The 18,420-nt window shown below is 44.2% G+C and overlaps 2 protein-coding genes across 2 annotated transcripts in view; one reads left to right on the top strand and one right to left on the bottom strand.

Annotated features, from left to right (window-relative positions):
• iqck (IQ motif containing K) overlaps positions 1-7,613 on the top strand; it is a 68,394-nt gene extending 60,781 nt beyond the window's left edge. The window contains exon 9 of the mRNA XM_052140039.1: positions 6,824-7,613. Within this exon, the coding sequence (XP_051995999.1) occupies positions 6,824-7,050 (227 nt within the window). The 3' untranslated portion in view covers positions 7,051-7,613. The remainder of the gene's footprint in view (positions 1-6,823) is intronic.
• Positions 1-18,420, bottom strand: part of LOC127653362 (G-protein coupled receptor family C group 5 member B-like) — a 108,034-nt gene that overhangs the window by 23,001 nt on the left and 66,613 nt on the right. The gene's annotated exons all lie outside the window — the stretch shown is intronic.

Here is an 18,420-nt window from a genome sequence, read left to right as displayed (position 1 = left end):
GTGATGATGGGTGTGGAATAAGAAAGGCCTATTTTAAACTTCTTTTGTAGATGTAGCTTGTTGTGTCATTTTTAAATTTTTAAAAAAAAAATTTTTAAAGCTTGTTGTGTCATCGCGGAACGAGGCTGCAGTGGTTCTGGGAATGTATTTCCTATTTCTGAACTCAAACATATATTTTACCCCATATAGGGTAAGGAACCATTTCATTGGAGGGTAGAGGGGAAGGTTGTTTGCTGGACCATATGATGAAGTGCTGTACGAATGGCGAGGAAGGATTTGAAGCTTTGGTCTCGGTGTTATTTCTTTCTTCCCTCCGCTGAGCCGCATCGAGATGGGGATTGTAGTTCGAGAACATTTATTAAATACATTCAATTATGAAATATCTAGCAATGGGATTACTTACGAAGAGAGCATCTGGAGCGTAGGAAGCTATATTGAAGAAAGTATAATTCTGGCCATTTCCCTGTGAACCATGGTCCTAGACGGCAACCAGTGAATCCTATGGAGGGAGCCATGTCCGAGAAATAGGGGCGTGTCATCCGGAGATTCTCGCCAGCCATCATCGATTGGTGGGTAGGAGAGGCTGTCTATGGAGTGGCCTTGAGGAATGATAAGCATGGCAAAATTGAGGTGGCCTGATGGGGCTGGAGATTGCGTTAGGAGACCCAAACTGAACAGGGAACGACATGAAAATAGACCTGATCCTGTCATGTTTCTTTAGGGAGGAAGCTTGCATGGTTAGAGAATGTGTGTGATGTCTAGAATTCTAGAGACGTGGCTCGTTGTGGGTTGTGTTTTCTTTTTTCTCTCTCTCTCTCTCTCTCTCGCTCGCTCGCTCGCTCTCTCTCTCTCTCTCCTCCCTCTTATTCCTTAAGCTGGAGAAAATACGTAAAAGGAACATGAGAGTCTTCATGTACTCCCGGCATAGAGCCCTGAAGATGCAGTGGACCATTTAGTTTTTTGAAGGAGGTGTGCTCCAAAACATACAAAAATGTTTTGTATGTTTGTGCAAATCATCTTGCACGAGACTGCTTTGTGAATGTGTGTTGATATGAATCGGGATCTTCAAGAATGTGATTCTCGAGCATGGATCAGTTCCGGCTGTTCATGTCCCACCTTTACGACCTGAAGATGCAGTATCGCACTTTATATTTTGTGAATATTTGAAAATCTCCTTCCGAATGTGCTTGATAGCTGATTCGATGGCTGATGTGCCAAGTTACCATTGTCTCTGACATATTCCGGAGACCAGATACACACACGCCTAAACATGTATGGCTGAATTGCGGCATTTACACTGTCGATCATATTGGTTCTGATTAGTTGTTGCTGTAGTGGTCTGACCACGATGATGGAATAGATTTGTGAAGACATGCCAACGAATTTCTGCTCTTTGATGATGCCTGAATGATAATAAAATGGAAGTATGCCATGAGACGGGAATTACTCGCTGTATGACCTGATCATAGCGAAATGTCTTACGCTGGTGGTAGATAATCTGATGAATAGGGGAAGCGGTGTGAAGCCTACCGCTAGGTGTCAGAGGCACACCGCAACAGTGGTGCTAGCGATGAGAACATGGAAGTACGTCTGGAGAAAGAAAATGCTGCATTTTATGGATCGCGTAAATGCGCCCTTGGAGGCGCTCTGGGAACCTCATCGAATGTTGTACCGAACGAAGTAAATTCTTTCACAAGGCTTGGTGAAGACTGTATTAACCCATTGATACATATTTGTTTGCACTCGGGAATGACGTCACTCTGCTTGCGTTTAATACATTTGCATTCCAATATATGCATGCATGGATATGCGATTAATGTTAACAGATTATACGTCTTTTCGAAGGTCTAAGTGTTCGACGTTGATATCCGATCTCTGTTGCATGATAGCAGTCCTCCAGAAACAGCAATTTGTTTATTTGTGCTGGAAGTGCGGATGACAACATGCAATATCAAAAGCGGAACTTCATACCTTATTGTGAAATAGCGATCGCCAGATGAATCCAGTTCAGCCTGCTTGGGTCAATTGTCCGTGAGTTCATTCTATAACGTCCAGTAGCACTTTTGTACGTAATTATAGATCTTGATATGTTCTCCATGTTTACACGAGATCTTGCCTGGAAGAATTACACTTCATCGTCGTTCTTCAACAGACTATGCAATCTGAGCAGCATTCCTGTTGTAAAACTGTATATTATCTTATACACTCACCTAAATGATTATTAGGAACACCATACTAATACTGTGTTTGACCCCCTTTCGCCTCAGAACTGCCTTAATTCTACGTGGCATTGATTCAACAAGGTGCTGAAAGCATTCTTTAGAAATGTTGGCCCATATTGATAGGATAGCATCTTGCAGTTGATGGAGATTTGTGGGATGCACATCCAGGGCACGAAGCTCCCGTTCCACCACATCCCAAAGATGCTCTATTGGGTTGAGATCTGGTGACTGTGGGGGCCATTTTAGTACAGTGAACTCGTTGTCATGTTCAAGAAACCAATTTGAAATGATTCAAGCTTTGTGACATGGTGCATTATCCTGCTGGAAGTAGCCATCAGAGGATGGGTACATGGTGGCCATAAAGGGATGGACATGGTCAGAAACAATGCCGTGGGCTGTGGCATTTAAACAATGCCCAATTGGCACTAAGGGGCCTAAAGTGTGCCAAGAAAACATCCCCCACACCATTACACCACCACCACCAGCCTGCACAGTGGTAACAAGGCATGATGGATCCATGTTCTCATTCTGTTTACGCCAAATTCTGACTCTACCATCTGAATGTCTCAACAGAAATCGAGACTCATCAGACCAGGCAACATTTTTCCAATCTTCAACTGTCCAATTTTGGTGAGCTCTTGCAAATTGTAGCCTCTTTTTCCTATTTGTAGTGGATATGAGTGGTACCCGGTGGGGTCTTCTGCTGTTGTAGGACTGCCGAATACTGGATGTTTTTCCCTTTTCACACCATTCTTTGTAAACCCTAGAAATGGTTGTGCGTGAAAATCCCAGTAACTGAGCAGATTGTGAAATACTCAGACCGGCCCGTCTGGCACCAACAACCATGCCACGCTCAAAATTGCTTAAATCACCTTTCTTTCCCATTCTGACATTCAGTTTGGAGTTCAGGAGATTGTCTTGACCAGGACCACACCCCTAAATGCATTGAAGCAACTGCCATTTGATTGGTTGATTAGATAATTGCATTAATGAGAAATTGAACAGGTGTTCCTAATAATCCTTTAGGTGAGTGTATATGAAGTTTTCTAAACAGAATGAGCCCATCTCAAAGTCCAAAACTTTTTTTTTCAGATTGTAGTTTTTTGCTTTAAAATAACAACATACTGTATATTAATTCTGAAACTTGAGAAGTGAAGCCCAAAGTGTCTTCTTTCAAAAGATACTACAACTGTGTCCATACTCCAGGGGAGCCAGTAGATACAGCCATTTAAGTTGGGTATGAAATTTGCATGGTTTGTGCTCGGGAAGGGGGGGGCGCACATCAACAGGTGAAACTGTGATGTCATGCTCCCTCGGAATGCTCACATCATGGGCTCAGTCTTCCTAGTAAGTAGGGCATAGGGATGATGAATTGGATTGGAACGCACCAGTTACGTGATTTGGGCAAAGGCGGCCGCAAAATGGGGGAATCTTACTGAATGAAGTAATGAGAGCCCGTATGTTAAGCGTTGACTGTACATGATGATATGCCTGAATACTTATCTTAATTCCCCGATGGGGAACGCTCGGGCATGCAGACTGTGAATGAACCTTGACCAAGTTGCCCTCATGAGATTACGCAATTGCCTGCCATGCTATGAGAGTGAATGCACTGTAGACATGAAATACTGGCTTTTGATGTTGATGTGAATGATGAACAGGCAGCGTTGCAACTTTGTGATGAACAGGTAGCATGGCAACGGAAGACCCATGACTAGATCTGAATGCATTTGATGGATATGAAAATGACCTAGCATATTTCTGATGGAAGCCGGCTGCTGCCTGAGCTGATGATTTTGCAGGATTCGCGGGGTGTCCGCTCCTTCCGCGCCGGGTCGTGCAATGCGATTGAGAGAGATCTCCTGAGTGAATGCGATATGGATGAAGATCCGGGTTTGCTGGTTGTTTACTCCCCATGGGTTTGATGTTGGCAGAAGTTGAGATGAAGTGACGACGTCGTTGGAAAGGGAAGGCGGGCTTCCAGAGATATTCTGTGCACTGGTTATCATGTGGCCTGGAGAAGTTGAAGCGCGTCTAGTTGCAGTGTTAGCACACCGAAACAGCAATGTGATAGATTGTGAGCGGACTTGTAAAACATTGTAACACGTAAGTGCGATTGGCAAGGAGTTACCCAGCTAATGATGTGATGATGTACACCTGCTGGTCTTCGGGTCGCGCCCCGTCCCGAGAGGAACCACCCCCACAAGGCTGGGTACAAGACCGTCAGGGTTTCTTTCTTTTAGAAATCATGACCCTGAGGTCCTGCTTCGGGGGCTGCTGAGGGCGACGAGCCTGTCCCCAGTCTTTACAAGGGGGAGCACGACTCGCCACGCTCTGCCTAGCAGAGTCGGGGCGGGACTGGGTGGCCAACGGCCCTGCCCCCCTGAGTGCGGCGAGGAAAAAACTGCCCGAAGGCTTCCTCGTGGCTTTTTGCCTCCTGGAATCTGGAGATAACCATATTCATGGCGTCTCTGAAGAGACCGGAAGGCGAAACCGGGGCATCGAGTGGGAAAACTCTGTCCTTATCCTTGATGCTCGAAAGGTTAAGCCATAAATGCCTCTCCATGCTGACTAAAGCGGACATAGACCGACCAAGGGCACGGGCTATCTGCTTGGTCGCACGGAGAGATAAATCTGTGGCCCGACGAAGTTCAGAAAAGGCTTCTTCGTCGAGCGTTGCACCTGCTCTCAGGTCTTTCAGTAGGTCAGCCTGGTACGCCTGTAACACGGCCATGGTGTGCAGCGCAGCACAGCACCAGCCTGACCTGCCGCTTGATAAGCCCTCCCCACTAGCATGGAGGTAGTACTGCATGGCTTAGTGGGGAGAGCGGGTTTCTTGAGTGATGATGCCGAACCCGGTGAGAGATAGCCCGCAAGCGTCTCTTCGACCGGCGGCATCATTGAATACCCCCGTGTCTCAGCACCCATGATAGTCGAGTATAAATACGTCGAGGGTACGTGAACACGGGAAGTATATGGGTTCCTCCATGAGTGAGAAAGCTCATCATGGAGGTCATCAAAGAAAGGAAGGGACTAATATAGCGTTCCCTTTTTCTTTTTTTTATTATTATATATATACATATATATTTTTTTTGGCCACCAGACAGAAATCTGTTTTATAGTTTGGAGCGTTTGGGGGGGTCTCTTTTTCACGTGGCCAGTCTAGCTGTAGTCTGGCCACAACCACCTCGAGTAATTTCTCAGCCGCTTTATTATTATGCGTGAAATGTACAGAGGTTCAGCGCCCCCCTCGTGAAACGAAGAGGCGCCGAGGCGCGCTTCAGATTACGAGAAGGATCAGCTGGATCTGGGGAGAGAGCGAGCGATAGGGACGGACCCGTCTCTCGCTCCTCAGCCAAATATATGCGAGAGCCCCACGATGAAAGAGTGGGCGCTGACTCCCGGAAGTAAGCGAGGCGAGCGCAAAGCATTTCACCTAAAAGTAGGTCGCAATGCGCACACTCGCCCTGCCCCAATGCGAGAGCAGCATGCTCTTCCCCCAAACAAACAAAAATGTATGCATGTCCCTGACAGTCATAGAACATTGACAGGGAAACACGCATCATTTGCTTTGCTTCTCCGACATTTTTCCACCTTTTTCTTTTCTATTTTATATATATATATATAGAAAGAGGGAAAGGAGAAAAGGTTCACTGCGCACTGCCTAACAAATTCTAAATCCTAGCAGAGGAAAGAACGTTTCTGACTGGCTTGTGAGACACATAGCACAGTTTGCTCTGAAGAAAACGGATCTGACGACACGCTGGTGACGCGTTTATTAATAGCCTGCCCACAGGTGCATCTAATGATCATCACCAGCCGAGGCTATAAATTCCGGTCAATGTTCATTGACGTGTTACACACATATTTACAGCTGGTCACAATGCAGGATTGTTCCCAAAAGCGCTTAGCAAAGCGCATCATCATAGTGAAGCTTTTTGTAAAGGGAACACTTCATATTTATTTCCACTGTGTACATGGGGGTACAATTTATATTTTACACTGTATTTTTATTGTGTACATTCTTATTTTGTGTATACTGTATATTGTATATTATTAGGTGTATATTGTGTCGTGTAACAGATGTGTAAACAGTGTTATGTGTAAATCAGATGTTTCTTGTATTTGTCATACTGCTAAGTTGCTCGGAACCGCACTCAAGACTTTCACCCACTGTTGCACTTATGTATATGGTTGAGTGACAATAAAGGGATTTGATTGATTTGATTTGAAATGCTATCACAAATTAGGTTTGGTGGAAGAGAAGATTTTAAATGGATTTCTTTGGTCTGGCATAAAAAGACATGGAATTTAGTGCACAACCGGTACTTTATGGACAAGGTTTTTCCTTTATGTAGCTTCACAGACATGGTCACAATGAACTTTCACTGTATGAAAAAGAGCTGCCTGATTCTATACAAACAATGGAATTAAATCTTTTACAGTACAGTTGTAGTACCTGTAGTTAACTTTGACCTGTTGTTTGTTTGTGTGTGTGTGTGTGTGTGTGTGTGTGTGTGTGTGTGTGTGTGTGTGTGTGTGTGTGTGTGTGTGTGTAAATGTATATATATGTAATACATTATGTGTTTTTTCTTTTTCAGTTTGGTCAGAGTTGGTTGAGCTTGTTGATGAAGCAGAGCTGCATGCGCAGGCAGGAGTGTCCATCAAAGTTGTTCCCCCCTCACCTCAGAACAGAGTGCAGTCTACACCTGCTCCACAGAGCATGCTAGAGAGAAAAGGACTGCTCATGCCAAACCTCCTAGAACCTGAGCTCAAGCTCAACACCACATCCCATTTAACCACATCTACTGTAGACCACACTGAGTGAGGGTGAAAATTCACTGCTATGGGTCTGTTTGTTAATCTTAATTAATGCTACATTAGACCCCCCCTCCATCATTTACTAAGACTAGCCTATCTTCACCCCATATCTCAGGTTTTTCTATATATTATATTGTTTTTAAATGTTTAAAATAGACAAATGTCCTCTCGTGTGTTAAAAACAGGGTTGTAACCAAAATATACATTGAGGGGTTGTCCCACCCAATAATTTATATCATTGTTTCTTTTCTGCTGCAGTCCATTATGCACCACTGTCTAATTGTCATTAAGTTGTTGCAGGGATTACATAATGGTTTAAAAAAAGTTTAATTTGTAGTGTGCTCAGTGGTCCAACACTGCTCATCAATGTCATTAGAGAGAGACAATTACACATATTATGTGCATATTATGAATTAATGTGGTTATCTGCTTAGCTTTAAATGTTGCCTTTTAGAACATTCACTTGAAATTGCCTTAGAAAATGAGCCATGAAACTCAAAGCAGAGCGTTGTCAACCTTAGATTTGAACTAGAATATGGTAAGACTTGTGACTCCCATTGTGTTTTTATGTTAAGGACAGTGTCATGTATTTTTAATGCAAATATTATTTGTAAATAATTTACAATCAATTTAAACTTTACAAATTAGTTTCTTTATGACTAATTAATTCTGATATTAATTAGTCATAAATTATCTTTCTATCTTTCTTTTCGGTCATCTTTCTAAAGAGACTAGGGTTCATGAACTGCAGCTATTTTATTTTAGGTATGTCCTTGTCAGGTCTGTGCAAAAAAACAAAAAACTGAGCAACCAGTTATAGTTCACCTAAACAATTGAATATTCAGTCAATTACTCACCCTTATGTCATTCCAAACCTGAATGCTGTAAAAGTAGTCCATATGATTTGTGCACAATATTTCAAGTTTTCTGGGGCAATAAAGCAGCTTTGTGTTGTATGGATAACTTTCATGGTATTTTATTTGTTTATTTTCTCTGTGGATCTTGACAGCAGTGGTCAGAAAGAACTGTTCTTGTATGAAAAGTCTCGGGTTACGTAGTGTAACCCTTGTTCCCTGAAAAAAGCGGAACGAGATGCTGCGCTGAGAAAAGCGCTTAGGGTACAATCCTGCATTGTGACCAGCTGTGAATATGTGTGTAACACGTCAATGACCATTGACCGGAATTTATAGCCTCGGCTGGTGAGATCATTGGATGCACCTGTGGCCAGGCTATAAATAGACGTGTCACCAGCATGTCGTCAGATATATTTTTTTCTGAAGAACAGTCCTGGGACATTCCAGTGCGGCAAAGAAGCATCTCGTTCCACTTTTTTCAGGGAACAAGGGTTACACTACGTAACCCGAGACGTTACCTTTACAAAAAGCTTCACTAGGATACTGCGCTGAGAAAAGCGCTTTGGGAACGAGAATACCCATGCCGCCACACTGAGGCTGTCCGGACCCCTACGGTTGTGAAGTGTGCTCAACAGAACGCAAGAGGTCTCAGACATGAGCTTGAGATGTCGACTCAAGGACATAAGAGCCCGGAGTAGCATGAACATCCAAACTATAACATTTTATGAATGTGTGCGGAGAGGACCAGCCTGCCGCATCACAAACTTGCTGCAGAGGGACCCCTCTAGCCAAGGCTTTAGAGGAGGCGACCCCTCTGGTGGAGTGAGCCCTGATACCTACTGGCGAAGCTTGACCGCGCGCCTCATAGGCCAGGGCAATAACATCCCTCACCCAATGCGACATAGTCTGCTTGGAGGTGGCCGCCTCCCAGTTGCGGCTCCCATGGCAAACGAATAGTTGCCCTGACTTATTCCACTGACTATTGCGCTGGACATAAGTCTAAAGGGCACAGACTGGACACAGTCTGTGAAGTCCTTGCTGCTCCGGCGTTGCAAATGGCAGGAAGCAGAAGGCTTAGAGAGATAATCGCCATAAGAAAAACCATCTTGGGAGTCAGAAGTCTGTCAGACGCTGACTCTAGAGGTTCAAAGAAGGTCTCAACCAGACCCTCAAGGACTATTGCCAAGTCCTATGAAGAGGTCATGGTCCTAACAGGAGGCCACAGTCGCATGGCTCCATGAATGAAGCGAGCGAGTAGAGGGTACTCCATCCATCAAGGCGTGGCAAGCCGAAGTGGCGGCCACATAGACCCTGAGAGTGGCGGGGCATAAGCCTCCTGACGGTTCTTCCTGCAGAGAGTCCAGAACTGAAGCGATCTGGCAGTTAACTGGTTCAGCAATATTAACTTTTAATAAAGGGAAACGCATACAGGCATTGGAAAGATTATCTCTTTTTAGAGAGATAATTGCCATAATCGCCATAAGATAAACCATCTTGAGAGTCAGAAGTCTGTCAGTCGCTGACTCTAGAGGTTCAAAGGAGGTCTCAACCAGACCCTCAAGGACTATTGCAGAGTCCTAATAAAAGGTCATGGTCCTAACAGGAGGCCACATTCGCAGGGGAGAATTTAGCTCCGAGAACCATACCCTGTTAGGCCAGCGCGGCACTATCAGTAGGAGGCAAGACCCTTGCTGGTCAACCTTGGCCAAGACTCCCGGGAGCAGAAAAACTGGGGAAAGAAACACATACAGACGCATTCTGGGTCATGTATGTGCCTTTACGTCCAGAGCCAAGGAGGCTGGATGGCTCGGGGAGAAGTAGAGGAGACATTGCGCTGTTCATAGAGGCGAAGAGGTCCTCTTCTGCCTGGGAAAAATCTCACCCACTACCTCAGGTTGGAGTTTCCACTCCCCCGTCTGTATTTTCTGTCTGGACAGTAAATCTACTCGCATATACGGGCATCCAGGGATATAAACTGCCCTGAGTGACAGGAGCTGCCCTGGGCCCCAAGGAGAATCCGACGTGCCAGAAATTCAGCTGACGTGAACGTGGATCTCCCTGATGGTTTATGTAAGAGACTATCGCTGTATTGCCTACCCGCACCAAGACATGGCAGCCTCAGGAGGAAGTGTTTCTGGGCCAGAAATACAGCCATCAACTCGAGACAGTTACTGTGACAACCGAGCTGACGACCCTCCTATTCCCTATAAGCTGGACGACCACTTAAGGCTGCTACCAAGCCCATCAGGGAGGCGTCTGTTGTTAGCAGCCTGCAACAATGAGGCGCACCTAGAGTGGGACCCAAGGTAAGAAACCGGGGTCTGAACCACATAGAAAGGGAAAGAAGCCCGTGCCGCGTAACCCTTATTAGCCTAGGGGATTTGGCCCTTAGAAGAAACCCCCCTGGCTTTGAGCCACAACAAAAACGGTCTCATTAGTAGAAGATCCAGAGGGATCACCGAGAATGCAGTCGGCCTGAGACATAGTAAAACCTTGACCTAGCCTGACTTCTCTCAGGGTATTCTTAGTGGACTCGATTCTAGCGGGAGACAGTTGTGCCCGCATTGTGATCGAACTCCATATGGTCCCCTGAAAGACAGCATTGAGAGTGGGAGAGAGGACACTTTTCTTGGCATTGAGCCTCAACCCCAGAGAAACTAGATGAGCTAAGACGATATCCCTGTGCTGAACTGTCAGTTCCTGGAACTGCGCTAGATCAGCCAGTCGTCTATGTAATTCAGACTGCGGATACTGACTCCCGATACTGGAAGGCTTCACCCCCGAAAGCGAACCTCAGGAACTTCCTGTGTTGTGGCAGAGCTTCTAAGAGAAGAAGTGCGTCATGAGATCGATGGTGACCAGCCAAACGTGATGTTGGGCTTGTGACACGGTCGTCTCGATAGGCAGCATCTTGGTTTTGAACACCCAGACTGGGCAGTTCAAGCCTTAATATCTAAGGTCAGACGCAACCCCCCACCCTCCTTGGGAACCAGGAAGTATTTGCTGTAATAACCAGTAGACATGCCTGATCCGGTTTACGGTAGTGGAGACCACAGCGTTGAAACACGGAGGGCGGCGAGCAAATTGAATTCTGTAGCCCTTTTCTACTGATCTTAGGACCCACGTAAAATATCTGGCAGAAGTTTCTATGCTGCCAGTTCTCAGAGATGGGTATACATTTTTTAACACTTCCTGTTGAGGGGGTGTCGAGTGTTCCGTGTCCTGGATAAATGCAGAAAGCAGCGAAACACCCAACTTTTTGATGGGAACCTCTACCTCTCGAAACACCGAAGGAATGGAGAGGTTTCGTGGGGGTACCGGGAGGGGCAAAGTGGTGCATGCTCCCCGTCCCGAGGGGAGATACCCCCAGAAGACTAGGCGCAAGACCATCAGGGTCCTGAGGTCTTGCTTTGGGGGCTGTTGAGGGCGAGGAAACTGTCCACAGTCACCTTGAGGGGAATCACGACTCGCCATGCTTTGCTTTCGAGCCTCCCTTCAAACAGGACCGAGGCGGGTCTAAGTGGCTGAAGGACCCGCCGACTGAGTGCAGCGAGGAAAGAACTGCCCGAAGGCTTCCTCGTGGCTTTTCGCCTCCTGGAAATTGGAGATAACCGAACTCATAGCGTCTCCAAATAGACCAGAAGGCGAAACCAGGGCATCAAGGAGGAAAACTTTATCCTTGTCCTTGATGCCCGATAGGTTGAGCCAAAGGTGCCTCTCCACGCTGACCAAGGCAGACATAGACCGGCCAATAGCACAGGCTGTTTGCTTGGCCACGTGGAGAGAAAGATCTGTGGCTTGACGAAGCTCAGAAAAACGTTGAGCGCAGTGCCCGCACTCAGGTCCTCCAGCAGGTCAGCCTGGTAAGCCTGTAATACAGCCATTGTGTGCAGAGCAGCACCAGCCTGACCTGCTGCTTGATAAGCCTTCCCCACTAAAGTGGAGGTTATCCTACAAGGCTTTGTGGGGAGAGAGGGCTTTTTAAAAGACGATGCCTAACCCGGCGAGAGATAGCCCGCAAGCGTCTCTTCGACCGGCGGCATCATTGAATACCCCTGTGTCTCAGCACCCACGATAGTCGAGTATAAAGACGTCGAGGGTACGTGGACATGGGAAGTATATGGGTTCCTCCATGAGTGTTCCCTTCCTTTTATAGGAATAATATAGCGTTCCCTTCCTTTTTTTTTTGGCCACCAGACAGAAATCTGTCTTATAGTTTGGATCGTTTGGGGGGGGTGGGGTCTCTTGTTCGCGTGGCCAGTCTAGCTGTAGTCTGGCCACAGCCGAGTAACCACCTCGGCTGGTTACCATTTTTCACGGCTGAGAAATGGTAACCACCATTTCTCAGCTGCTTTATTATTATGCGTGGAATGTACAAAGGTTCAGCGCCCCCGCTCATGAAACGAAGAGGCGCGCTTCAGGCTTACGAGAAGGATCAGCTGGATCTGGGGAGAGAGCGAGCAATAGGGACGGACCCATCTCTCGCTCCTCATCCAGATATATGCAAGAGCCCCATGATGAAAGAGTGGGCGCTGACTCCTAAGCGAGGTGAGCGTGAAGCATTTCGACGACACACTGGTGATGCGTCTATTTATAGCCTGGCCACAGGTGCATCCAATGATCTCACCAGCCGAGGCTATAAATTCCGGTCAATGTTCATTGACGTGTTACACACATATTCACAGCTGGTCACAATGTAGGATTGTTCCCAAAGTGCTTTTCTCAGCGCAGCATCCTAGTGAAGGTTTTTGTAAAGGGAACATTCAATGTAAAAATTAAATTGCATTTCATCCATCTTATCAGGCCCGCTGTCAGGGGGGGTCAAAGGGTACAGATGACACTGGGCCCAAGGCCCAGGGGGGCCCATGCAAAGGTCTATGGTTGACCCATAATGGGATCTGTTATGGTGAAAATGGTGCGGTCAAAACACTTGGCCAATCAGATGTGCGGATTATTGTGCTGCTAATGTAAAGCGGGGACTGACTAGTGAGTCAAAATGCCTCTCCATCTATATAATTTAAAAAAATAAACATTGCAATTTTCCTGCCACGTAGACAGTAGGCATGTAATTGTTTCAAGGTTTCACAATGTAACTTGGTTTTAATATGTATGGTTATTATACTGTTGAAATCTTCTCATTGCCTGTATTGCATAAAGATAAAGGATTTCAGAACTTTTCTAAAATCCTAATCAGTTTAATTAAGACAGATTCTGTGACATATCTTACATATCATTATATAAAATTGGCTAGATAAAATAAATCTTTAAATTGCGCCTTCCTCATGTTGCATTTGACTGTCACTCAATTTTAAAGGTCACTTGGAGGTGTCGTGAGCACGAGCACATCAGAAGTCCAGCACGAGCGCAACATACAGACATGTCCGGGCAAGCCTGAACCTTTATTCCACTGTCTGGGATTACTTGACTTTGTAAAAGACCCATGAAGCACCATCAATGTTGATGACTACCCAGTCTGTAATGTTTGCAGCAAAAATTATCAGCTCAGGCGGGAAACACTTCAAACCTTAAGCACAATCTCCGTGAGCACCATCCCTCGGAATTTGCGGCGATGAATGTACGTGGAAATACAGTACACGGGATAATAAATGACAGCCCGTTTCATAAAAATTAAATGTAGTTTTGTAGTTGTGTTAGGCTAAATTTATGTTTATGCTTTCTGTCACATTCACAAATGCAGCAAACGGATTTAAAACTTTACGAAGAGCCAACTGTAACTGCCAAGTGCAGCGCAACAGAAGGCCAATGTGTTAATAATATGTTTTATTTGTAAAACATTGTACTAAATAGGGTTTACAAAATGTATGGCTTTTGGTGTTCAGGAAATTCACATTGACAATATGCATGCAAGAAATTGACAGTGAAACTGTGGTAGAAATGGTCAGTATTGGACAAAATGCCAATAAATAAACTGCACATGAATAATATATTTTCAGTAGGTATTGTAGAATTTAACTAAATCACAAATGCAACAAATTACTGAATGCGTGCAAATGCATATTTTAAGTGTTAACCTGGGCAGTAATCATTACAAATGATTACAATTAAATTTTATAAATAATAAAATAACAATAACAAAATATTTTTAGTTATAATCATCTGACTACTGTACATGTTTCTTTTTCTTTTTTTACCTTGTCGAATTAAGAGAGTGTCCTGATGTTCAAGGTCAAAAGTTAAAGGATTAAAGTTGAAGAAATCAAAAATAAAGTTCAAGAATTGGTTATAACCGAAATATTTATCTGTATGTATCAGAAATAGCCTATTTTCTAAACAAATTTTGAACTGCTTTTAATATAACCAATGCACCTAAATAGCATGAAACCGTAATACCGTGGTAATTTTTGTGATGTTATCATACCGTTTCACCCCTTTTAGGCAGTAAAGATGGTGACAGGTCACCGACAGGACACTTGACCCACGTGTGTGCAGTTTGATTGACATCAAACACAGCCCCTTTATGATAGCTTTTCCTGCTTTGTTCACAGCCACTGGATACAATTATTTTACTGACATTTTAGATTTGTTTCCAGTGAGATATTGAGTTTATATAGTGACTTTGCTACTCTAGAAACAACATTATTTAAAAAAATAAAAAAAATCATAATAATCATTAAGAGCAAGACAACTTTCTTTATTAGAATATATTTTTTTTTGTATCCAGGTTGGCAATGAGCACATACAAGCACACTGCACAGTTTAACACCCCCCCCTCTATTTTTTGCTGTTTCCTGACATTGTGTTTTTTGTTACCACTGTTAGTCAATTGATGTGTGATGTTAGGAACTCATCTTTTAACTTAATGAGGGGGGTTTGTTTTAAGGGGGTTTGAGGTCTATTGTGTGTCTCTTTTAAAAAATTGAAGTCAGACGTTTACAGACACTTAGGTTGAAATCATTAAAACTAATTTTTTAACCACTTTTAACCAGTGTTCATATTGGCAAACTATAGTTTTATAGTTCAAACTATCTACTTTGTGCATGACAAGTAATTTTTCCAACAATTGTTCACAGATTTTTTTCACTTTTAATTGACTAGATCACAATTCCAGTGGGTCAGAAGTTTACATACACTAAGTTAACTGTGCCTTTAAGCAGCTTGGAAAATCAGCTTCTGATAGGAGGTGTAATGAATTGGAGGTGTGCCTGTGGATGCATTTTAAGGCCTACCTTCAAACACAGTGCCTCTTTGCTTGACATCATGGGTAAATCAAATAAATCAGCCAAGACCTCAGAAAAAATCATTTGTGGACCTCCACAAGTCTGGTTCATCCTTGGGAGCAATTTCCAAATGCCTGAAGGTACCACGTTCATCTGTACAAACAATAATATGCAAGTATAAACACCATGACACCACACAGCCATCATACTGCTCAGGAAGGAGGCGCATTCTGTCTCCTAGAGATGAACATAATTTGGTGCAAAAAGTGCAAATACATTCCAGAACAACAGCTAAGGACCTTGTGAAAAACCTGGAGGAAACAGGTAGACAAGTATCTATATCCACAGTAAAAATGAGTCCTATATCGACATAACCTGAAAGGTAAGGATGGCTGGCGCGAAACAGACGTTCCGAAGCTTTGCGAGATCCCGAAGCAAAGATGATTCGAAACACTGATCCGAAGCGTGATTCAAAACACCCACGTCACGTGACAACGGCTAAATGAAGCGTCTAAGTGTTTCATCAGGTGGAGTGCTCCGCCGAATCAGGGTTTCATTGATTGGTCGGTTCGGGAACAAATCACACAATCACACAGTATAAAAGTTTTGTCAACGCATTTTCATATCGTGGGTTTTTGTGAGAGGAGTTTGGTTTTGAGATAGTGGATTTTTGGTGATATAGTGACATTTATAGTGCGATTTGTTTAGTTATATTTAGGATTTAATTTACATTTACACATTGACTTAGAGACACACAGAGTACATATAGTGACACATGAATAGATGCATTGATAGAAATATATATATATATATATATATATATATATAGATTAATAGATAGATACATATATTACAGATACATATAGATTATTAGATAGATAGGCTACATATAAATGTAGATAGATAGATAGATAGATAGATAGATAGATAGATAGATAGATAGATAGATAGATAGATGATAGATAGATAGATAGATAGATAGATAGATAGATAGATAGATATGGAGGCTCCACAGAAGAGATGCCGTACATCTGTGGTGTGGGAGCATTTCCATTTGGAAACCCCAAATAAAGTGAGATGTGTGTATTGTGATCGGCAGCTCGCCTACTGCAACAATACATCATCCATTATGCGCCATTTGAGGAGCATTCATCCTGCCATTCTGCAAGGTGCAGAGGATGGTAGTGTTCCCCCTGTACCAAGGCCTGCTACTGACACTGCTGGACCCAAGGTTTAAAAATGTGGCTTTTGGAAATCCTGCCAAAGCCCTGGATGCTGAAAAGCACATCACACTGGAGTGTGCTTCACTGATGCGTTCAAACACAACTCCTGGTGAGTTTCAGTCTATGTTATCTTATGTAATGTGATTCATGAAATTTATACTTCATATGTGTTGTCAGTTTATGATTTGTTACTAATTGCCGCTTTCTTTTAATTCAGAACCACAAATGTCAACATCAGGCCCATCATCAACACCAGTTGAAACACAAGACAGTTTATGGGAACATTTTGACAATCGTGATCCGTGAGACCCAGATGATACACAATCCTACAGCTGATGCCACAGTGGAAGTGAAAAAATACCTCAGCGATGCGTTTTTGCCCAGAACTCATGATCCTCTAACTTACTGGAAAGAGAGAGCAGTAATCTTTCCTCATTTGTATGTCCTAGCTAAAAAATATCTTTGTATGCCAGCAACAAGTGTCCCTTGTGAGAGAATTTTTTCAAAGGCTGGAGAAATTATCTGTAAAAAAGAAGTAGGCTGAGTCCTTCAACAGCAGAGAAATTAATATTTTTGAATAAAAATCTATAAGAAAGGGAGACATTGTGGCTTGATTTATTTTTATTAATATTCATTTTTCATGACCAAAATCACATTATGCAATGTGAAGAGACTACAGGTTACAAGCTTCATATATTACAAAAATACAATAAAAAAAAAAAACAACACATTTTTTTATTAGCTCTTTGTAAAGGTTGTTTCAGATCAACACCTGCAAGTGACCACTAGGTGTCACCGTGGAGACGGGTTTCGGATTGATTTGAAGCCTCGAAACAAAATGGCACATTTGCTTCGACTGTTTCATTGCTTCACGAAGCCTCGATCTGCCCATCTCTACTGAAAGGCTGCTCCGCAAGGAAGAAACCAATGCTCTAAAACCACCATAAAAAGCCAGACTACAGTTTGCAAGTGCACATGGGGACAAATATCTTACTTTTTGGAGAAATGTCCTCTGGTCTGTGACTATGAGCAGCGTCCTGACCCGAGGAACCAACAGACTAGCCACGAGGGGTGAGGATGGAAGTTTTCAGTCCAGCTCGTACACACGGCGGCCCAGGAAAGCATAGTGGACATCCGCATGTCAGCCTCAGACTGGGCAAGCAGACCCGAAGATGGCAGCCCAGACAAGTCATCAGCATCAATAAAGTGGCTTTCTCTCGTGAGGAAAGAAAGCTGTGACTGCAATGTTGCCATGGCAATGTTCTCGCACTGAGAACATGAACCATTCATAAAACGCTGCCTGCGTGTGATCACAGCCCAGTGAGCTCTTATGACTGTCAGAAGCTGAGATAAATCGATCGCATCCAGGAACTACACAAAGGAGGAAAGACATCTTTAAAAAGACGCGTCCTGAAAAGGACATTCAATGTCTGCTGTGTATTGCTCTTTTGTGAGTGAAAAAAAACATCTAGGTTATGGATGTAACCTCCGTACCCTGATGGAGGGAATGAGACGTTGTGTCGAAGAAGCGACACTAGGGGTCTCTCTTGAGCGCCGAATATGCCTCTGATCTATGAAAAAAAGGAAGGATTTAACCTCCGGGCGCCTCTTAGGAACCTGATGATTAAGTCGTGCTTACCCAAAGACTTGCCGTCTACTGCGTCGTGGTGGGCCACAATAGCAGCAACATACACCTTCAAGGTGGATGGGGACAGCCTCCCCTCCAACCTCTCCTGCAGGAATAGGAGCACTGACCTAACTGCGCACCTCTGTGGGTCTTCAGCCTGAGAAGAACACCAATTCGCGAACAAGCGCCACTTCAGGGTGTAAAGTTGCCTGGTAGAGGGGGCTCTGGCTTGGCTGATTGTGTCTACGACGGCAGGTGGTAGACCAGTTAGATCTTCCGCGTCCTGTCCAGGGGCCAGACGTGGAGGTTCCAGAGGTCTGGGTGCAGGTGCCAGAGCGTGCCCCGTCCCTGAGAAAGAAGGTCCTTCCTCAGGGGAATTTGCCAGGGAGGGGCTGTTGCGAGGAGAACGAGGTCCGAGAACCAGGCCCGGGTGGGCCAGTAAGGAGCCACTAGGGTGACTTGATCCTCGTCCTCCCTGACCTTGCACAGGACATG

This window comes from Xyrauchen texanus, chromosome 12, assembly GCF_025860055.1.
Source record: "Xyrauchen texanus isolate HMW12.3.18 chromosome 12, RBS_HiC_50CHRs, whole genome shotgun sequence".
Classification (NCBI taxonomy): Eukaryota; Metazoa; Chordata; class Actinopteri; order Cypriniformes; family Catostomidae; genus Xyrauchen; species Xyrauchen texanus.
Note: the sequence above shows the minus strand (reverse complement) of the source record. Positions and strands in the feature narration are given on the sequence as shown.